Genomic DNA, 23729 nt, shown 5'->3' with positions numbered 1-23729 from the left:
ATAAAGTCAGACTATTGGAGCAAACCACACACCCCGTGCTAGTATAAGATCCCTTGGTAGTTTTCTCTTTAACTCCCCTGTCCACTGTGGGATGAAATTTGCCAGACTCAATTCCAACCCCCATCCCAACTTCCTTCTGCAAACACACTCAGGATTTAGTCTTGAGTGCTTTAATCCAGAGGAAAATGACATTTTAAAAAGCAGTAAAAACACCGCATTCCTTTGGCACAGGATGAAGACCAGCTCAGCTCTTCGGCTGTTGATCTTTGTCTATTGTTCTCCAAACAGTAAACCACTATTTCCACACCGACAGATTGTAGGCTGCAGTTCTGTCCGAGTCCTGGGCTCCTCATGAGTATGAACTAGAAGGGCTCTGACCCAGAAAGTGGTAGGTAAACTTGGGGGGAAGAAAGAAAGACAGGTAAGGAAAAAAAACAGGCTTGATGTAATTCTACACTCTTGAAATCTCCTGCAGGTTCTGAACAGGGTAAAATGGGGTCTCGGAAATGTGGAAGCTGCCTGAGTAGTCTGCTGATTCCTCTTGCACTTTGGAGTATAATTGTGAACATACTACTGTATTTCCCCAATGGGCAAGCTTTCTATGCATCCAGCAATAAACTCACCAACTACGTCTGGTATTTTGAAGGAATCTCTTTCTCAGGTATCATGGTAAGTATGACTTTGGGATTGCAGATGGGGGAGTTGTTTTTTTATTTTACTAAAAAGTAACTTGTTCCTAGTCAAAATAATGAATCATGGAAAAATCATCCTACTAATCCTGGGTTTGGGTTTGGAAAATGGGTGGGGGTAAAAAGGCAGGTAGTCCATGAGGACTTGGAAGGTAGCTTTGTTTTCAGTAAGCTGCTTATTTATGTAGAACCAGCAATGTAGGAAATTTGTCCTAATGAAAACTGGTGGGACACTGGCCTGTAGAAATATTAGCTCCTCATGAAAGCTGTGTGTCAACTTATGCTATTCAATCTCCTGTGGCATTGCTCTTTCCCAGAACGGATTTTCTATCTGTACTCACAATTTCTCTAGATTGGTGGGGTATTAAGGCAGTGGAAAAAGCAGAGATTTGAAGATTCAGACAAACTTGAGTCCCAATCTAAGCTCTGTCACTTGTGTCATGAGACCTTAAAGAAGCAAGTTACTCAATGTCTTTGGGCCTCAGTGTCCTCAGTGAAAAATGTGAATAATGACATTTACTTTCCAGGGAAATCGTGGGGATTAAATAAAATCTCATGTCTGAAGTCCCAAGGATAGAGGTTGACGTGTAGCAGGTGATTATCCGTGTGGTTGAAGCATGGGTCATATCATTGTTAGATTGTCTGACATTATACCCCCAATAAGGGAGGGTGTTTTTGAAAACCAGATCGAAGTATCCACAGTAAGAATCCATGGATGTTTTCCTGATAACTTTGTGCTCTTTAAAAACAAACTGATAGTAAATCATGTTGGCAACTCAGAGGAAAAGACATTTTTCCTGATCATATCATTTCTAAAAAAAAACCCACATTGTACGCTGTAAGCTTCCTATACCAACAAGAACGTAAAAGAAAATCCATTATAATCTATCTGTACATTTTTGTGGGTGTTTAATTATTATAATATTTGAATGACTATGTTGGAAAGCAGTTTCATTTAGTTGCCGTTTTGCATTTTAATTAATAAACTTTGAAATATTAATACCCATTGCTACTGAAGGTGCTATGTGTTAGGTACATAATGAATGTTGGCGGTGGTAATATGAACAAATGCAAGCCTTTGGGAGAAGTTTGTGATATGATATATTAAGACCCATGGAAATGCTTATGTCTTTTTACTCGGTAATCCTACATCTAAGAATTCATTCTGAGGAAATAATCCTCATAGATGTTTATGGCAGCATTATTTATAATAGCAAAAAAACGAGAAGCATCCTCGCATGGACATCACGAAATAAATTATGGCCCATTCACTTCATAACTGATGAAATTTGTAATCATGCACATGTGACAACATGGAAAACGCATGTTATTTTGTGTTAAGTGAAAAAAGATGTGACAAAATTGTGAATATATTATGATTATAACTATGTAAAATATACACATGTGGGAGTACATACCTAAAAACATGTGAGAGTAGTGGAATTTTTGGTAATTTTCCTCCATTATTCTTGAGCCCTCTGTATTGTGCTTATATTTTACAACAAAAAGAGAAAGCAGTTTCTCTTTTAACACGGGGTCATGCCTGTGTTTCTCCTTTGACACAGGACTCTAGGGTCTTTGTAATGTAATGCAGGTTACTGCACCTGGTTTACTGTGCCTTATCTAGTCATTGTTTCTCTCAATATATAATTGTAATAAATAGAAAATTTGCAAGGCGTTACTAAAGTTAAACTAGAATCTCTTTAAAACTGGGTTCACTATGGTGTTGAAAGAAGGGGAGTATAGGACTAACCTTTGCTTATATTCCATGTAAAATTTAAAACTGCAAAAAGAAACTACTCTTTATTTTTCACTGTCTAGGAATTCCTGAAAAATATTATTTCAAGATCAAATCCTTTTAGGAAAAAGGAGAGGAATATAGATAAGTAATAAAATGGGTACATAAATAAATGATTGCTGAAGGAATTTGGAAACTGGAAATATTCACTACAAGCAGTAAAATAACAATGAACTCAACTACAAGATTCAGTACTGAACAGTCGAAGGAAAGGTTAGGTGGAGAATTTGCCAGAAGCAATTCACGGTCCATATCTGCCCAAACCAAAGACTATAATAGCAAAGCAATCTATGTTCTTTCCAGAACTTGAGCACTTTGCCTAAGTTAGCAAGAAAGGGAAGTAAGATACACTGAATTCTCCCAGTTTGTTGGCTCGATACAGGCAAAACACACTGGAAAATCTGAATTTGAGATGAGCTGAATGCTTGGGGAAACAATTTACTTTACTTTTTTTTTGTTTGTTTTTGTTTTTGTGTTTTGTTTTTCGTTTTAATTGGCTGCATTGGGTCTTCGTTGCTGCACATGGCCAGCGGGTGGGGGCTACTCTTCCTTGCAGTGTGCAGGCTTCTCATTGTGGTGGCTTCTCCTGTTTCGGAGCATGCGCTCTAGGTGTGTGGGCTTCAGTAGATGCAGCACGCAGCCTCAATAGTTGTGTCTCATGAGCTTAGTTGCTCTGCAGCATGTGGGATCTTCCCCGACCAGGGATCAAACCCATGTCCCCTGCATTGGCAGGTGGATCCTTCACCACTGCACCACCAGGGAAGTCCCTGAATTTACTTTACTTTGGATTAAGAGATTTAGTTTCAGATTAACTATACCCTTCAGCTGTATTCCAGAGGGCGATAAGTGGAAAAAGACCGGCAAATGGCAGTCTTCTGAATGGCTTTCCTTTGTCCTCCACAAATGTGTTAGTGAGGAATGCAGGTTTGCTCAGGTCCGTACCATTTACCCCTCTTTAATCACTAGCTTTTAATAACTGATAACCATAGTAATAATAGCTAACATTTATCAGTCAAGCACTGCTTGTTATGAATCAAGCACTCTATTCAAAATTTTACGTACAATAGCTCATAACAACCCAAAGAGGCGAGTTCTCAGCACCATTTTATAGGAAAGGACTCTGGAGTTCACACAGCTGTTAAGTGGCAGAGCTGGGATTTGAATCCAGAGCTACCTGATCCCAGTCTGTGCTCTGAAACTCAGTGCTCTGATTATGAGTGTGAATGCAAACTGATATTCCATTTCTGATATTTTTTCTCTTCCCTATTATAGATGCTTATAGTAGCAGCAGTTCTTCTTGTACTGGAGAATGATAACAGCCATAAATGTTTCCAGAGTGAAAACTGCAGCAAAAAATACATGGTAAGAGCAATAGTATTTTGAGGATGGTTGAGGGGGCTCTGGGTCTCTTTCCTCTCACTCTGAAATAGGAAAATATTAATACTATTGTACTCTCTCTATCATCCTTTCAGTTCAGAGCCCAAGAGTTTACTCCAAAACTTACCTTCGATTTTGTGTACAGTTTTTCCTCCACTTTTGTTCTGCTGATATTCCTCTAGAAATACAAGATTCTAATTCATGAAATTAGAAAATAATACTACCTTTTCCTAACTGGATTTCTATGAGTCTATTTTTTTCCCTTTTCGACTTTATTGAGACCAATTTACACTTAATAAATGGCATCCATTAAAAGTGTAAAATTCCATGTGTTTTGACAGTTAACTCCACCCATGAAACTACCATCATAGTCAAGATACAGAACATTACCATCACGCCCAAAAGATTAATCTTTGATCTGCTTTTGGTCATTATAGAGTAGTTTGTATGCTATATAAATAGAATTATACAGTATTGGTCTTCTGAGTCTGGCTTCTTTCACACAGCATTAGATTTATCCCAGAGTTGGGTATATGTGATGGACATTTTTAAAAGTAGAACTAAAAATAATTAAAATAGAATCAAGAGGGAATAACACAATCACATTTTCTAAGCCTGTGCTCAGCAGGTGGGCACCGGATTCCTGTGTACCCACCTCCCCTCCTCAAGATCACCATCATTTACTCCGATTTGCATAGCACTTCATAGTTCATTCACATTTACCCAATGAATTATATCATTGCTACTCCTGTTTCATAGATGAGTCACCTGTGACTCAAAGAGAATATGTCATTAACTAGGAGGACCTTTTCCAGAGGTCTGGGAGGCATTCTTTGCAGATGTGGTTCCACATGTTGACTGCACATTGCAATGATCTCGGAGCTTGGCATTAGAATCCCACCCCCAGAGACTCTGACTTAAATGGTCTGAGGTGCAATCAGATTTAATTATGCAGCCAAGATGGTATGGCTTACTTTCTTTGACTGTTGCTTTTGGAAGATTAAATTAATTGTTTAATTTACCACTGTGCCCCTGGTGGGGACGAATTAGAAGACTGAAATACTCTCCCTGTGTGTGTGTGTGTGTGTGTGTGTGTGTGTGTGTGTGTGTGTATCTATTTTCTTAACCATTTGACTCTAACACCCCCCGTAACTGCTGGTGTTATAATACTACAGAAAAGCTTTTAAAATTGCCTAGGTGAAGCAATGGATTCAGGTAAACTTTAACCTATGATACTCAGGGAATTTCTAGAAAAGAAATGTTGGTACCATTAGGTATCTAATAAAAATCCATGTGTTCATGGATTAACTCACTATTAGCGTCTCCAGCACAATGGATGCTAGAAATAGTGTAGAGTCTGGACACGGTCTTATAATCCAGTGTTTTCCAACCTTTTTAGCACCAGGGACTGGTTTCGTGGAAGATGATTTTTCCACAGACAGGAGGTGAAGGGTGAGGGGTGGGGAGGATGGTCCAGCGGGTAATGTGAGGATGGGGCGATATGGGGAGTGGAAGATGAAGCTTTGCTTGCTCACCCACTGCTCACCTCCTGCTGTGCAGTCCGGTTCCTAACATGCCTGGGACTGGGACTGGTCTGTGGCCCCAGGGGCAGGGACCCCTGTTATAATCAACATTGGATGAGATGACTGGCCTCTCGGTGGGAAGAACGGGAGGAAGGGACAGAGGATTCCCTGGATTCTCTGCTTGGTTCTTTCAGAGTATGTTCTAGAAGAGGGGTCCCAAATGATATACCCCAAGATGCCAAATACTGATGGCAGTGAAATATGTGAACCTGTAGATATTAAAGAAAATTTTCTATTGACGGAAGAGAGGGTGCTGTTACTCAGGTCCAACCAATTGCTACCACTACAATATTGGACAATAATTCTCAGTTTTCAATAGAAAGTAGAAATATGGAGTTTTCAGTGAAACTTCACAATTATAAAATGTTGGCAATTAATTCTCATTTAAACTAAATAAAGCACATCTTGCTGGCCAAAGTTGAGTCTGCACCAGTCTGTAACTTCTGAAGCTCTAGAGTGGAAAATTAGGTCACCCAAGATTCATTTTGTAGAGGAGAAAAAAGTTTTCCTCAACTCTCTTAGGGTCCCTGGTTGGGTCTGAAAATTAAACTGATGATGGATTAACATAAGTATACAAATTTTATTGAATTTTCACATGTACATGTGCAATTTCACAAGACAATGAAGACTTGAAGTTGTGACCAGAGCAGCAAGCTTCTAAACTTTTTAGACAAAGAAACAATAAATTTGTTGAAGAATTGACAAGACAGAGAGATTTGGGTTAGGGTTAGAAAGAGGTGAAGAAGTAACTAGGAAGACAAGGTTTAGTTAAACAAGGTTTATTTACACAGAGTTCTTGGTCCCAAATTTTAGTTTATGGTAATAAGAATGTCTTCCTTCCTCCTGGTACAGGGAGGGTATCTTTCACGTGGGAGTTTTATGACCTGTTTCAGGGAAGAAGGGTGAGAAGGTGGGGAGGTCACAGTGAACTTCCTGCTTCTGCCATCTCCTCAAACTCCTTCAGCTTAAGGTATTAATATGCCAGGATGCCATATTTGGGGGTAGCGTGTCTTGAACTCCATCATTCTTCCGTCTGAAACTTCCCTTAAGAAGTTTCACAGTCCAGGAACTGAGGGAGTAGATTGTCCTATAACCCAATGAACCAGTCCCTCAGTCCTGGACATTTACATGAAAACAAACAAGAAAGCCCCAAGTTAATGGTTAGAACAAATTATAAAATCACATTTTGAGTCCAGAGGGCAGTCAGTTGAGAAGATTTCTAGATGTTGGAACTCCAAGCATCTTCAGATGGAATGAGAGCAGGAAAAGGTAATCTGACAGACATCCCTGGTTCATAGTTTGAATGTCTCTGGGGATGTCATCAGGTGTTCTGGTGAACTTTCTGAGAGGCCCACACAGCAACAGGCACAAAGATTGTCTGACATGAGCTACTGTGTTGCTTTCTCTGAAGTTTATATCAAGTTGTCCAGCTTTAGATTTGTCCAGATTTGGGAAAAGGGAAGTTATAGTTCTCAATGATTCCAAATAAGAAGGATGGGAGAAAAATTGGAAACAGTAATTTGGGGAATTGTAGCCAGATATTGGAGGAAACTAAAAGAATTTAGGATTCAGTCCAGTGTATAGGTAGATAACAAAAACTCAAAGACAATGAATGAGACTAGAATCTGATATCCCTGAGGGTGTGTTATGATTTTCCATTGAAATATATTTTTTTCTGTACAATCACCCTCATTTCTATCAGAAATAATAAAGGAAGACTGATTGGTTTAAAAAATAAATCTAGTCTTATTAAACTTGGCCTGGTTATTTACATAAGTGCAATGAGGTTAGTGACGACCATATAGACTCTTCTAATGTCTACTTTGCTGGAACTTTTCATAAAGAATCTCAGATCAGACTTTTTTTTAAGCTATTTATTGGAATATAATTGCTTTACACTGTTGTGCCAGTTTTTGCTGTACAATAAAGTGAATCAGCTGTATTTATACATATATCTCCATATCCCCTCCCTCCCAAGACTCCCTCCCACCCTCCCCATCCCACCGCTCTAGGTCATCACCAATCACCGAGTTGATCTCCCTGTGTTATGCAGCAGGTTGCCCCCAGCTATTTATTTTACATTTGGTAGTATATGTATGTCAATGCTACTCTCTCACTTCATCCCAGCTTCCCCTCCCCCCCAACCCTGAGTCCTCAAGTCCGTTCTCTGCATCTGCATCTTTATTCTTGCCCTGTTACTGGATTCATCAGTGCCATCTTTTTAGATTCTATATATATGAGTTAGCATACTGTATTTGTTTTTCTTTTTCTGGCTTACTTCACTCTGTATGACAGACTCTAGGTCCATCCACCTCACTGCAAATATCTCAATTTCATTCCTTTTAATGGCTGAGTAATATTCCATTGTATATATGTGCCACATCTTCTTTATCCATTCATCCGTTGATGGGCCTGACAAAAGACTTTAAAATGTCGATTGTTAAAGATCTGATGAGAGTTTATTATAATGCAAAAGACAAAATTTTGTTATTTCTGAGACATACGACATTTTAAGGTAATAACTAGAATTATGACAGATAGCATTATACTAGGTCATAGATTTCTAGGAATGCCATATAATTTCTGGAATACATATGACAACATATATCCATACAAATATAGCCTAAAAAGGTTAAAAATCACTTCTTACTTGACAAAGCTTCCCATGGAATTTAACATACCAAGTAAACCTAATTAGTTTGCTCGCTTGCTCTCTCTCTCTCTTTCTCTTTTTTTCCTTTTTTAAAGGAGAGAGAACAAATTATTGAGATGTTCCAGGGGCCCTCTGGAAAATCCTGAAGTTAGTTCAAGGTCAAAAAGACTTCATTTAGAATTTGATTTGGGGGGAAATTTGTCAAAAATATCAAATAGGATTATAAGTCACTGTTAATACTTAGTGATCCATTTAACTAAAATTAAATAATTTCAAAAGTAAATACAGAAAGCTACATAGTTATAAAAAAAAGAAAAAGAAGAGAACTTGCCTCTTTAAGTAGCAAAGACTCAGTTATCTTAAGTAATCGAAGATGTGGTAAAAAACAACATGAAGCCCAGGAAATTATTTTGATAAAACACAAAATCTTTGCTTTCTGGGTAGATTACCCAAAAGCTTAAAAACCTTTCAGGAGGACTTCCTAGGTGGCACAGTGGTAAAGAATCCGCCTGCTAATGCAGGGGACACGGGTTCGAGCCCTGCTCTGGGAAGATTCCACATGCCACGGAGCAACTAAGCCTGCGTGCCACAGCTATTGAGCCTGTGCTCTAGAGCCCATGAGCCACAACTATTGAGCCCATGTGCCACAACTATTGAAGCCCACGGGCCTAGGGCCTGTGCTCCAAAACAAGAGAAGCCACTACAATGAGGGGCCTGCGCACCACAATGAAGAGTAGCCCCCACTCGCAGCAACTAGAGAAAGCCCGTGTGCAGCAACAAAGACCCAATGCAGCCAATAAATAAATAAAATAAATAAATTAAAAAAAAAATAAAACCTTTCAGGATTTCTTATCAAAAGGAGATCAGTAGTCCAATAAAATTTGTCCTTTTAGGGGTAAAAAGACCAATTCTGGTTTTGCATTAGTCTACTTTTGATATTAAGGCCAGCTTGACCACATAAGATTTCCTTTCTTTCTTTTCTCAACCCTCTATATTCACTCAATTTGTCCTTTTTTGCTCCTCTTTCTCATTCTGAAACAACCAACTATTTTACTTCAGGACAAAATTAGTCTTCCCTTAACAAAAACGCATCTCCATAACTCATACCTTTAACCAAAAGCACATCCTACTTTTCCTGCATGCAGAGTCATTCCCTTGTTACTTCTAGCAGCTTTAATTACATATATTATAATTCTTAACTGTTAGAAATTTTAATTTCTAGTGAAAACTGGGAAGTAAGCAACTGTGAACTGTCTGTTGCATATCAACATTCTGTTGATTGGAAAATTTGTGAATATATTTTTCATAATTTCTGCAAGTATACATTTCCACATAGTACAATTTTTCAATGTGGCACAAAACATGTTTACGAACAAACTCAAATATCTTTAGTTCCTCCATGGTAGGAAGAAAAAAGTAGGTAAGCTTACGTTCAGTAATTAATGTTTCAGTATTTTATCTTATTCAGAAATGATCTAGATATCCAATGAATTTCTATTGCTTAACTTAGTATAACTTTAAGGTTTCAATTTAGCAAGAAGATTTTAGAAGTTTTTTTTCTTTTACTGTATTTCTCACCTGTGACTCATTTATTTTTTAACTAGAAGTTTGTACCTCTCAATCTCCCTCATCTATTTGATGAGGAAGTTATTTTAAAGTAGACATACTTTATAAAACATATTGTTGAAAAGTTCATTTATAAATTTTTATCACACATTTATTTAATTCACCTGTTCTTCATTAATTATGTTTAGATTACTCGCGAACATTTTATGAGACACTAGACAAGATTGGCCATTATTTTGTTATTTTTCTGGTTGACAAATTTTGTTATATACATATACAGTGAGCATAAGCATCGTAGAAACAAAGCACCTAAAAATTAAACATACAGCTTCTCCCTTTTTTTAACTACTGTGCGTGGCAGACATTAAACAATGTATTTTTATTGTATGTTTTGTTTTTAGGTTGAATTTATGGTTTTTATCATCTTAAACGTCTAGTAGAGATAATATGTTTTTTACTAGTAAGCCTAGGTAGAAATAAAAATTGTATGACTGCATTATATTTAATGTGACAACTCTAAAGATATGCCTGTTTTTTTCAACAATTTAAAAACTAGCTTTATTTACCAAAGATTATCCCAGATCACGTGACTGAAGCTTTCAATTAGTTTTTCTATTTCTGAGAGTTTTAGAAATACTTAATTTATGTGAGTGCTCACTTATCTCTACACTAATTTGAATAGAACTCCTTTGAGAGATTTTATAAATTAATTTGGTAATACCATTGGGAGTTAGGAAAATGTCACACATCTGTAACATACATATATTGATACAAATAAACATATAGACAGACACAAACAGATCTTACAGCTTTTGTTTTTAAATTTTAGCCATGTGTCAGGTACCTTAATACAAAATTTGTTAGTTTATAGAAGAATCCAAATTGGCAGAAAGAACAAGTTATGGTTTTCCATTCATACGGCTAAAGCTTTTTACTGATATTTGTGGAGATGACTTTTAAGATTTGTATCTGCCCTTGACAAGTAAACTCATGAGGCTATGGACTAGATTTTGAGTAAGGAAGCTTTTATAGGTTTTTTGTTTGTTTGTTTGTTTTAAGCTTCTTTTCCTTTTCCCCCCTCACTCTCAGGTGGTTGTTGACAGTGTTTTACTTATCTCCTGGGATGTTTACATTTCAAAGACTGGTAAGAGTTACATCTCTGAGGGACAGAGAAAGGATATAGGTGTTCTCTTAAATGGAGTTTTAGAACATATTTGTCTATTATCAGAGGTCTAGAGTAATTACTACTTACATTTTTTCTTTTTCTTAAATGCAGGACAGTTCTGTTTCCAACGTCCTGATCTTTTACAATATCTGCCAATATTTTGTGTTGATATCAATAGAAGAGGTTTGGGGATTGGTAAGGTTTTGTGGACTTTTGCTTTTACAGCTGCATTTCTGGTTTTGTAAAGACTCAATTTGTAAGACAAGGACAGTTTTATTTCAATTCCTCACAGAATTGGTTTGCAGCCTGAATGATATCAAGGGGCTGACCTGCCCATCCGACTACATTATCTTCAAGTTGCGGCCTTATATCAGGTGGAAGATTTCCAACTAAGATGGAAATGGAAACAATTCTATGTTCTAGATTTAGAGCTGTGTGTCTTTGGAATGTTTTCATAAATCATTACACAAAACCTTCGCATGTTTTCTTTTCCTGTGAGTACAGAGCTCCATTTCCGCTTAGGAGAAGAGAGGCCTTCACAAAAAAAGTTCCTATCAGGTTCTGAATGTCAACCTCCAATTTGGCCAACTTCTGACCATAGAGCTCTTAAAAAAAAAAGTTTCAAATATTTAAATCAAAGGTATACTTTATTGAGTGACTCAAAGCCAATACTTAATTATGGATGCAAGAGGTGTCCCCAGAGGGTGCAAGAGATGCAGCCATCTCAAGATCCAAACCCACGTCCAAAGATAACTGTTAGGCTGCACCCTGCAGGCCGACAAGGCCTGTACTTGCCCAGCTGTAAGACTGAAGAAAGAGCCAGGAGTCAGCAACAGAGACATCAATGGTTTAATAGATGGGGGAGCTTATGCATCTAAAGCAAGGTCTTGGAGTAACATCCTGTCACATGCAGCAGAGAGCCAGCAGGACAGACGGGGAGATTGCCAGCTATAGGGAGAATTATGTCAGGTTGGCTCCTTAGTTACCAGGGAAACCAGCAGAGGGGCATACCCCTCACCGCCTCTTTGATAAGAGCAATCATTAACTGAGGCCTGCAGCAAGTACACAGGAAGGTCAGTCTTGTGAGTAGGGTGTAGTTGAAGCAGGCACTGGTCGAGCGGGGGATGTACAGAAAGCAAGAGAGCAACCATCTTGAGTGGCCTGACTATACAATAGCCAAAAGAAAGGAAACTTGGACAACCCCTCTGCAGAGCTGATAACAGTCGGGAGGATGCTGGCCACAAATAGGGAACAACCACATTTCTGTACAGCCATACCTGGGAGGCTTGCCATCTCACAATTGACTGCCTACAAAAACAAGAACTGACACTTGCATGCCCTGATGGGCAGAAAACCAAGCCAAGTTCTGAGGACACGAAACAAGAGACAAACAGGAAAGCAATAGCTGTCCTTTGGAGGGAAGGGATCAATAACCAATGGGTACCCCCAAACCAAACTGTAATCAGAGTCACAATCTCAAGAGCTAATTCTTGCAAAGGTTTTTCTCCTGCCAGTCTGAATCTGGAAAGGAAAGGACCTTTCCTTTATCACCTTCACCCAACTGGTCACGCCAGAAAGAGAGCTAAGAGACTAACTCAGCAAGAATTCTTCTGCCAGGGACTTCCCTGGTGGTTAAGACTCCGTGCGCCCAATCCAGGGGGCCAGGGTTCGATCTCTGGTCAGGGAACTAGATCCCACATGCATGCTGCAACTAAGAGTTTGCATGTCGCAACTAAGGAGCCCATGTGCTGCAACTAAGGAGCCCACCTGCCACAACTAAGACCCAATGCAACCAAATACATAAATAAATGTTTTTGGGGAAAAAAGAATTCTTCTGCCAGCTTTTGTCAGAGGTCTAGAATCTCTGACTGCAGCTTCCCAACTGAGCAAGGTATCCCCAGGAGACGGCACCCCATGGTGAGTGCCAGAAACTGTAGGGGAGAAAAAAGTTTTCCTCAACCTTTTTAGGTCCCATAACTGGGTCTGAAAATTAAACTGACAAAGACAACATAACAAGAGAAAAGCATACAAAGTTTATTGAATTCTTCCATTGACACAGAAGTCTTCACAAAAGAATGAAGATCCGAAGACATAACCAGAGCAGGAAGCTTCCATACCTTTCAGACAAAGAAACAATACATTTGTAAAGCATTGGCAAGTCTGAGGGGTTTGGGCTAGGAGTACTAAATGGTGAAGAAGTCACTAGGAAGGTAAGGTTTAGTTTAACAAGGTTTGTTTACACAAATTTCTTGGCCCCAAATTTCCATTCTCTAGTAGTAAGAGTGTCTTCCTTCCTCCTGGTGCAGGGGGTGTAACTTTCACATGGGCGTTTTATGACCTGTTTCAGGGAAGAAGGGTGAGAAGGTGGGGAGGTCACAGTGAACTTCCTGCTTCTGCCATTTCCTCAAACTCCTTCAGCTTAAGATATCAATATGCCAAGATGCCATATTTTGGAGCAGCATGACCTGAATCCCATGAACTTCTTGGTTGCTTTCTATTCCTCTGTGGAGTCTCATCTTCTGACAACATTCTGTGTGTTGTTATCCCGGGAAAACAAATATTGGCCAGATAAGGACACTTGCAATAATAGATAATATTTTGATTATGCTTTTCACTTTTCAAATAATTTTTATATGCATTGTATCCTTTAAGTTTTAAAACAGCTCTATTATGTAGGAGCTATAACCATCTGTATCATCTACATTCTACAGAAAATGAGACTATGACTTGGAGAGATTCTTATTCCCACTTTATTTTGAGGCTTACTTCGATTGCGCAATTGTAACCACTTAGGTTGTAATTTATATATGTAATTTATGTATGTGTATATGTAATTTATATATATACATATAATTTATGTATGTATAATTTATATATAATTTATATATACATAGATGTATATAAGTATACATAATTTATATATGTAAATTATATATAAAATTTATATATTGTAATCTATATGTATTAGATTGTAATTTATATATATATATTGTGCTATGGTTGCAAATTCCACAAATGAAGAAATTCTTCACTGATCTTTCCAGTGAACTGCTTAAGAATACATTTGGTAAAGGAGCTCAATCTTTTGAAAACATCCTTCTTCCTTTTTCAAAGATGGCATTGATGAATAGGTAAATATTTTTTACAAAGTATAACTAACAGAAATCTACTGTAAAAAAATAACTCATCTCATTCCACTACAAGGCAAAACTCTATTACAATCAATATGAAAAATATAATTTGAGAGAGCTTTTCATCATATGTGACGTTGCCAATGAGATCACTAATATCAAAGAAGAAAAAAGCATAATTGTTCTTTCTTTCTTTGTGTTTTTAAAATGCTTTTTCCTAATTTTCCATTATGATCATGTATTACTGTTACATTCAGAAAATAACTCTAAACAAAGAAATATAATTTGAGATAACTTTTGTTTCAAAAATCGCAGGTTTTTTTTCTCACTTTTTCTGGTCTCAGCTTTTGAATTTATCAACTGGCTACTGCATGTTTCTGTTTGGCCATACTCTCACTTGAAATCGACATTTTTAAAACTAAATTAAATTGTCTCCCAAACCAAACTGCCTTTCTTAGCATCCTTCTGTCTCCTTTTCATTTAAGTCCCAAACGCTGGGATTTTTTTCAGCCCATCTCCAGTTACTCATTTCCTCCTCAATGTCTTTTTGTCCAGTGCGTGTCTTTGTCACCACAACTTGAAGTTTTCTCCACCTGGAATTCTTATTCGGAGGCTCTCTCGCTTCTGGTTGGTATGCCAGCACTGCCAGAGCAATCTTTCAAAGTCATTTATTGGTTCATGTCACTTCCTTGCTCAAAAACTAATTCCATGGCTTGTTGGAAAAAGAGCTATTCCAGGTCTAAGACAGCATAAATTCAAACGGAGCATGGGACATCTTGTGCCAGGAAGAAAGGAAGGGTTCAAAGGATGTTAAGGGTATGTCGAAGGGCACAGGAATTGACTTGAAGGGATGTTCCCTCTGCTCATATTTGGATCATTTGAGTATCTAAAAGAATAATAACATTTATGAGTTATAACACAATGAATTGGAAAATCCGTGAGTCCGCAATAATACAGATAGAGAGAGGCAGAGGAGAGAAATGGGAAATAGAAGTTCTTCTGTGCAGAAAAATGGTAACTTACAAGTCAGAAAGAGAAATACAAATATCATGTAATATCGCTTATATGGGGAATCTAGGAAGATGGTACAGATGAACTTATTTGCAAAGCAGAAATGGAGTCCCAGATGTAGAGACCAAACTTCAGGTTACCAAGGGAGGAAGGGGGAGTGGCTGAATTGGGAGATTGGGATTGACACACATACACTACTATGTATAACACGGACAACTACGAGAACCTCCTGTACAGCACAGGGAACTCTACTCAGTGCTCTGTGGTGACCTAAATGGGAAGGAAATCTAAAAAAGAGTGAATATATGTATGTGTATAACTGATTCACTTTGCTGTACTGCAGAAACTAACACAACATTGTAAAGCAACTATACTCCAATAAAAATTAATAAAAAAAGAAAAAATGTTTTTCAAAGAAAAATGATAACTTACAAATGTAGGAGAGATGATAGAATTAGAAAAGCACCATAATACAACCACTTATGGTGATGATTGGTGATCAGTGAACATGAGGAGCATGACTAGATGCTAAATCCATCTGTTAAAGTGTCTTTAGGGAACAAGATGTGACACAGTCCCAAAGTATTACCTCACAAACTACTTCCTAATTGCACAGTGGACAATGTACATGTATAGATCTGAAGGGCACTGCTTTAACCAAGAGATCAAATTTAGTACCATCAGTAGCAGTGAGAGGCCCATAACATACCCGCACCAATCACGTGTTCTTGCCAAAATGTTTAATCCAAGTCCAACAGTGAGGAAACAATCAGAAAAACCCTGAATGTGGGACTTTCTATAAGACAACTGGCTGGAATTCTGTAAAAACAACTTAATATTCTGAAGAAAAAAAGAAAAGAAAAGAAAAAAGAAAAGAAAAGGCAGCAAGACTAGTGTAGATTAAAGGAAATTAAAGAGCTGTAACCGTGTGCATAAACATTCATTGCATCCTGTACAAAAAAGTAAAACACAATTGCAGAATAATAGAATGTCTTTATTCGTGGGAGTTGTGTTGGTGTGTTTAGGGGTGAGATATCACAATGTCTGCAACCTACTTTCAAAAGGTTAAGCAACAAAAATGTAAACAAATATATGTGTGTATAGATGTTCGTATGCATAAGAGAGGGAGGGAGGAAGAGAGAGCAAGCAAAAATGGTAAAATACTCACAAGAGGTGAGCCTAAGTAACCAGTACTATACTTTAAACATTTTTGTAGATTTGAAGAAAAATTTAATAAAAGGTTGTGGGGAAAAAAGCCTTTTTCCCTGAAGGATGAAGGCTAGCCTCCTTGATCCAGCATCCAAGCCCATCTTCTGCCCAGATCTCCCAAGCCGCACTCACTTTGTAAGCAATTTAAGGGCTGTACTGTGTCCTGTCAAGCCTGTTTTCCCAGTATTAGCACCATGCCAATCTGGTCTTCATACACTTCTCCCCTCTACTCCTCTGTAGCAATCCCCTCTTAGGTCAGACCATGTACTTACTCTCACAACTCGGCTTGTACGGATCTGTTGGTGAACATTGCTCATTCTTTCTACTCAAATGAAAACACCCTCCTCCCCATCAATCCTATCCTCACTTGAGTATAAATATGACCATCTAGGCTAACACTTGATATTCCTCCACATACTCCTGTGTGTGAACATAGTCAAATATCATCTTCATAAGAGAAAAACAAGGATCACGGCTTTCGATTCTTAGAGAACCCACCCTACCTAGAAAATAACGTCTTCAATAAAGAAGTCTAGATTGATTGATCACATCTGTATGAGCTGATCCTTATTTTGATACCAAAATTCCAGGAAAAAAAGGGAAGAAATTTAGTAAATTAACTAATTTTCTCTGTGGAATGGCAAAGAAAAAATCATTTAAAAAAAACTTGTTTTTAAGATCAAGTGGGTTTGATTAAATATTTCCATTTTTCTGTGGACATTTGGTATTACACAGGCTGCAGTAGGTTTGGACGAGTAGGGGAAGGTACTTATCCGATCACTTATTCACAATATCCCCTTGTCTCATTCTACGACACTAACCTCCTTCTGTGTTTAATTAGACACTGCTGTCGATGATCTTTTCTGCCCTTGGAATTGCTTCCTCTGGATACTGCCTGGTCATATCTGCTTTTGGCCTTCTTCAGGGCCCTTACTGCCGTACCTTTGATGGCTGGAGTTACGCCTTTGAAGGCACTGCAGGACGGTAAGGAATAATTCCCTGATTTGGGAGGCGGTCTGAAGGTCAGAAACACCTGGCTTCATGCTCATACTAGCTTTTCGCCATCACTTGTGGTTCTGTGTGGCTACCTTAGTCCAGAGTTTTCCTAATGGTTTACTAATATCCAAACCAATTTGTTCCTATACAGATCTTTGCTTAGATATTTTTTTCTCCAGTCTTTTCATGTCACATGCATTCACTGTTTTGAGGCTGTCATGGACATTTCCAAATGAAAGGCATGTTTCTGCTATACTTCAGAACAGGGCTTCATGATTATTGTGGACTAGCGATTGCTAGAGCTTGGGGCCTGAGTGGTTCTGGGAAGTCAGTGTTGTTTTGCGGCCAGGTTGGACGTGTAGTCTGTCACACGTGTGAAAGGCCTTGGCTGGGAGGGAATCACAGTGCCCTTGGATGGTGCCACCTGGGACTATACCATCAGGGGCCACATGGAGATAGAATCAGGCAGAGTGAGCAGCAAAGTGAGATCCAGGGGCTTGAGTAGGTGCAGGAGTTTGTGGAAGGACCCGGGAGCTTATTGAGCATGTACTGAAGAAGAGTCCAAGGGGTAGCCTTGCTCTGAAGGCTGGTAGTTCAGTCAAGTGTTGAGGGACCCAATCTTGGATCACAGAATGCCTCTCACTGGCATCGTGCTGGACTCATGGGCTTACCAGCTCAGGAGGGAGCAGGGCCCAGACAGAGATACAAGAGTGGTCAATTCAATCTCTCCCCATCTTGTTCTGTGCAGAGAATTCCAATGGAATAAAATGAGGACGTGTCTGTGTACCATTCCTTGGGGAAGTTACACTTTCTTCTCAACTCCCCATGACTAGCTCTATTGTTCAAAGCCCACATCCATTTGAGGTCTTAGATGCTCACCTCAGCCTGCAGAACACAACTGCCTCTGTGCCCGTAGCTGCCTTTATTCTAAAGCTTCTATGAGGTGCCACGTGCTGTGAGCAGAGCTCTCCCTCAGGGCAGGAGAACCTAGACAATTACTTCAGGTCTTTCTGAACACTTGGAGGAGACTCTCCAATGGGATTGAAGGGGCTCAGGAGAGGAGACCCTAGAAAGTCCCATTGGGTACAAAGAATCATGTTTTATGCCATCAGCCCCAAACCAAGTAAGCGTCCAATTTCAGTGCAGGAATCTCAGGTTGCCCTCACGCCTCTTCATTCCTCCTTTAAGGTTGCCCTTGATATTTCTATTCACCTGATTCCAGCTGTATAAAAATGTTGAGAGGTGAAAAACTGGAGGCCATGAAGGGAAGCTAAGTCTCTGGTCCCCTAAAGAAGTTTCCAAGGCTTGGTGAATGCAGTGTGGAGCAGTTGTTAATGTAGAAACAAATCAGCTTAAAGTTGCCCAAATCAGCTCTTCATCTGTACATTTATTCAACAAATATTAATTAAGAGCCTACTATGTCTCTGCCTTGGATTAGGTTCTAGACAATCAAAGATAAATTACACAAATTCACTTCCCTCTAGAAACTCACATGGACCTGACAAAACATCCTGCTGAGATGGAAGCCTTAGAATGTACACTGCCCTTGGAGCACAGGGCTTCAGTGCTTGTAGATCTGGGTTCAAGTCTCCAGCCTCTTACTTACAAACTGTAGAGCATTAGACAAATATCTGGATATCTCTGAGTCTCTGTAAGCTGGAGATAATAATCATTTCTACCTCACAGGATTGAAAATTAAACAGAAGTAAAGCACAACTTAGATTTAATAAATTCTCAACATGCCAGATTTTATTATTAAAATCATTACTTTGCATAACCTTCTATACCACAGGATGTCTTCCATCTGCCAAGTGTACAGCAAGTTCAACCATTAAGTTCAGTCACTGACATGGTGACCAGTGAGGATCCTGAATCAGTTTCATTCAACAAGCATTTGTTGATCTTTGCAATGCCCCAGGCACTGCTTTAGGCCTTAGACATGGCCATTCAGAGACAGATAAATCACAATAATATGCTCTCACAGTACAGAGTTTAGTGAGGAACTAGGTACACAGATACAGCTAGAGATAGAATTATAATGAAGTAAATGCTGTGTTAGAACTGTGTATAGAGACTGGAGAGAATGAGCATCAGGGCAAATTTCTCTATTCCTTCCAGACTCTGCTAATGCACTTATATGACCCATTCTGTTTATATAAGAAGAATAAATAGGACCATATCCTAGGAGAAAAATAGAAATCCTGCAAGTCATCTTGCTTTAAAGTGTTGGATGGTCTGTGCAGAGTATATACTGGGAACAGTCTAGAATAAGGATCTTGAAGGGATTAGCTTCCCTGGTGGCTGAGACTGAGTTAGGAGTAGGTGGGTGTATGAGGTGGGTCTAGAAAAATAACAGGAAATTACACCTGTATTGTGCTTTATGGGTTCTAAAGCATTTTTACATACCACTCATCAAATATTCACAATACCCCTAGGGTTAGATATATTATACCCATTGTCCAGATCGAAGAGGTAAAGTCCCTGGCCCAAGAACCTACAGATCCAGGAGTTCTCACTCCATATTCAGTGCTCTTTACCCCTTGAGACCTAAGGTCCTTCAGCAATACCAAGAAATTTTCATAATGCCTTTGAATGTCCAAGACCATAGAGAAGAGTAAATGAAGAAAGGGAGTAAAGAGAAAGTTAAGAGCCGCTTGGCTGGCACCAAGATTGCCTGAATTGCTGTTTTGAGAAAAAGCATCTTGCTATTGACAAGATATTTACAAACAACTCTGCCCTGTAACTGGTCTTGATTGTTTTTGTTTGGGGATTTTTTTTTTCTTTTGAGGAGACCAGTTTTTATTTCGATTTAGTTCAACAAAGAAGGTGCCACACTTGGAGAAATGTTAATGACCACAATTAACCTGGAAGTGGGCAAAAGACAGGGTAATTCAGCGTGGTTTTAAGATTATCTTAAAAGTGGAAGTGGTTTAATTCTTACAAACCTGTGCTAAACTAGACTGACCCAGCCATTCGGTCTTGCATTTCCACCTCACAATCTCAGTCGTCTTAAGAGCTGCAGCACACACAGTGGACCCCAGACCAGCAGCGGCAGCAGCAGCACCTGGGAGCTTAGACACGCAAAGTCTCCAGCCCCATCTAGACCTTCTGAATCTGAGCCTCTGGGCTGGGGCCCAGCAACCTGCATTTTCACAAGCTTTCCAGATAATCTTGATGGATGCTCAGATTTGAGAACCACGGTTCTAAAGGGCTTTGGGACAGAGTCTAAGAGTAACTAGCATCATTTCTTTTTGCGGTTTTACCACCTGTGTGATTTTATATCCAATGCTAGCTCAGCCCAGTCCCTGAGATAGCCCAGGCTCATTTTGGACTCCTAGGAAATGGGCAATCTCTGCCTCTCTTGGTACTGACGTGTGCGGCCCTTCATTGCTGTTGAACTCTTCGGTATGCATCTTGCCTCCTAAGTGAATTAGAATTGTCTGAGGCAGACATCGTGTCCATAATAAGCACAGCCCAGTGTTAGGCATACTAAGTGTTCAATTATGCATCTGAATAATTTTATATATGAATTCATATTTAATAATATTGTTTTTAATCATGCATCAATATATTAATTTCCCAAACATATGAAAACTTGCAGCCTTCTTCCTTAGACCAAGTCTTTAGGCTTGGCCATGCATCATCTTGACCATTTCCTTCCTCTCTCTCAGTTTCCTTACAGATTCCAGCTTATGGATTCAGTGCTTGGAACCAGCTCATGTAGTGGAGTGGAACATCATCTTATTTTCTATTCTCATAGCTCTCAGTGGGCTTCAAGTGATTGTCTGCCTCATCAGAGTAGTCATTCAGTTGTCCAGGATACTGTGTGGAAACTATTCAGTCATCATCCAGGTAACAGACCCCCACTGGCACCTGTGCCGCCTCCATTTTACCCCCGCGGTCCAGGATCCAGTGAATCCTGTTGGAAGGTTTTTAGAATTCCATCATTTTCTTTCCATTCCTACTACCCTTGTCTTAACTTTTAATATCTCAGTTTTTTCTAATATTGCAACGTGTCTATTGGCTTGTCTAAATGGATCAAATTGATGGAATATCTGTAAAATCACATTCCGTGTTGTATGGTGAAAACACTACGAGTGTTTTAAATGAACAAAATTTCTATGTAGAAATAAATCAAAGCTTAAAGAAATCTCACCATTTATTGAGAATGTCTCTGTTCATAAAATTGTTGAAGGCTCACAACCCAATCCCAGTGAAATAATTTCTCTTATGCATGCTGCTACATTCAACCACTAATCATTCTTTATATTGAGTCACTAGTGAGTGGTTTTGAAGAAGAGAAATATGTCTTTAACCTATTGAAACTGCAGTTCTTCTGCTTCATCTGCTAAAATATTAGCGTTAATTTAATTATGATGGAAAGTGCTAAACCTATACAGCAAGTCCAGAATGAAGAGACATCAAGAATGAGACATCTTGCGTTTTGTTTAACAACATATAATGTATAATACTTTTCCTAGTGGTTTCAAATAGATACTGTCCTCTTCTATCATGTTTTGAATATAAACTATGAGTTTAAGTTGCTTCGTGGATGATGGCTCATTAATCAAGTTTACTCACTTTGTCTTTCTTTTTATTTATAGCCTGGAATCATTTGAATAATGACAAGAATGTTTTTCTTTATCAAGATATGGCCATCTACCTATGTCTACTGAATGGACTTGAAGGTCATATTCAAATGATGGGCTTTTTCTCCAGCTGGTGTTTCTTGTCCTCACAGCAATGCGGTCCCTTCATTTTTCTGAGCTCTGTGTGTCAGGATCTTCAGAAATGTTCATACCCTTTGATGAAATAAATCCAATTTCAATAACCTATACTATGAAAATAAATAAGAATACAAGATAAAACTTTATGCAAGTACATATATTTGAACATTATTTAATATTCTGGAAAATTAGAAATAACCCAAAAGTCTCACTTTAGGGGAAGGATTAAATAAATCATGGTACGTTAGTTGTAATGTTATGTAAAATGATGTTTTAAAGATAATGAGTAGTACTATGCGAAAAAGCAGATTACAAATTTATGTTTACAGTATATGCATAACTATCTAAAACAAATGAAAACAAAAACAAATAATCAAGATACAGGTTAAAAAACTAAATCTAGATGGATTTACATAAAAATGTCAGCTGTGGTTGATTTGGGTCATAGGTGACCCTTCCTACTTTTCTATATTTTCCAAGTTTTCTTTATTATGTTTTACTATTAAAATACTTTTACAAAAAACATATTTTTACTATTAAAAGTTTTGCTATTTTTCCAACCTTTAAAGGAATATGCTTTTTCCAAATGTTTTCCAACCTTGACGAGCTGTAAACATCATAGAATAACACTTCAATCAATGTTCAATGGGGAAAGTAATGAGATAGATAAGCCAAAAAAAAGTTTTATATATGCTTATACAATCTAACTGAGCTCTTGGCATTATTTTCTTACTTCTGGTGGTGGTAGGCTACAAGAGGTAGACTTTGAAATGAATGAGCAGTGAGGATATGCTCAGTGGATTAGCGAAAGTGACCACTGACCAGTTGATACCTGTGTCAAGGGGAGTTACCACTGCTTTATTGATTTAAAAATTTTTAAAAAAATTTTTATAAAATACTTATGAACTTTCTACCTATACTTGGCATGACCTCTTGGAGGACAGCCATCATATCTTATGTTTTCCAGTCATCCATAGGGCCTAGCAAGAAGTGGGCATAGGAGACACTCCATGTTGGACATTCATGCCGAGCTCTTCTGCTCTCCATAGCTGCTTTGCTGAGCATCTATCTCCATCATGGGCCCACTGGGCCTTAACACTTCTGCCACTTCCCCATTGCCTCCTCTATGGACAATGTCAACATTGCTCTACCAATGTCTGCTGGGCAGTAGTAGTCAGTAGTCCGGAGAATCCCTCTCTCCTTGGTGCCTGCTCAACCTATAGCTTCCTTTAAGAAAGCTGCCATGTCCATAGCCTTTGCCAAGGAGAGCATCTGGAAAGCAAGCCATGTTGGTACCACATGATCCCCATGCCCGGGACCTAGCTGACAGAACTGGGACCAGCGCCCCAGCCATGAGCAACCTATTGTCACTCTAGTGGTGAATGATTTAGCCTAATGTGAAACAATGTCCAAATGAGATTGATGGTTATTTTTGCTTGAAAATTTGAATTACGAAACCAAAAAGTGAAGCAACACAGACAATGCTGTCAGGAAAATATTTAAATGATGAGAAAGGAAGACAACATACAGAGTGTATCTGATTATTTTATCAAGCCCACAAGCTCATCATATCCTGCATCCTTTTTTTTTTAGTTTCCCCAAAGACTCCTCAGTCCTTTGGTAAACAAACTTCTGGCAAATCAACCCCACCAGTTTGTCATTAAGACTGTCTCAATCGTGTTTAGATTCAATATGGTACCATATGTTGAGTGGACATGAATAGATGTCAGTTGAACGACTCCACCACAGAACTGGAAACATTGTCTAAAGACAGGGGCACAAATTCAGTACCGTATCTCTATCAGTAAATCAAATATTAACCAG

The 23729-nt window shown here is 38.6% G+C and overlaps 1 protein-coding gene across 1 annotated transcript; it reads left to right on the top strand.

The window, feature by feature from the left end:
* Positions 1-221: 221 nt before the first annotated feature.
* Positions 222-22159, top strand: TM4SF18 (transmembrane 4 L six family member 18). Its single transcript, XM_057739727.1, has 6 exons — positions 222-388; positions 476-669; positions 3760-3849; positions 17024-17166; positions 20850-21030; positions 21783-22159. Exons 2-6 carry the CDS (start codon positions 493-495, stop codon positions 21795-21797), a joined length of 606 nt encoding a protein of 201 aa, XP_057595710.1. The 5' UTR covers positions 222-388; positions 476-492; the 3' UTR covers positions 21798-22159.
* The last annotated feature ends 1570 nt before the right edge of the window (positions 22160-23729 follow it).

The sequence above is a fragment of the Hippopotamus amphibius genome, chromosome 6 (assembly GCF_030028045.1).
Source record: "Hippopotamus amphibius kiboko isolate mHipAmp2 chromosome 6, mHipAmp2.hap2, whole genome shotgun sequence".
Taxonomy (NCBI): Eukaryota; Metazoa; Chordata; class Mammalia; order Artiodactyla; family Hippopotamidae; genus Hippopotamus; species Hippopotamus amphibius.
The sequence above is the reverse complement of the archived record's forward strand: the minus strand, read 5'-3'. Positions and strand labels throughout refer to the sequence as shown.

Excerpts from the sequence above, each read along its gene's own strand:
- TM4SF18 (XM_057739727.1), top strand. The coding sequence starts at position 493 with ATGGGGTCTCGGAAATGTGGAAGCTGCCTGAGTAGTCTGCTGATTCCT. Across the intron at positions 670-3,759 it reads TCTCTTTCTCAGGTATCATG|ATGCTTATAGTAGCAGCAGT; the intron begins GTAAGTATGACT and ends TCCCTATTATAG. Across the intron at positions 17,167-20,849 it reads TTTGAAGGCACTGCAGGACG|TTTCCTTACAGATTCCAGCT; the intron begins GTAAGGAATAAT and ends CCTCTCTCTCAG.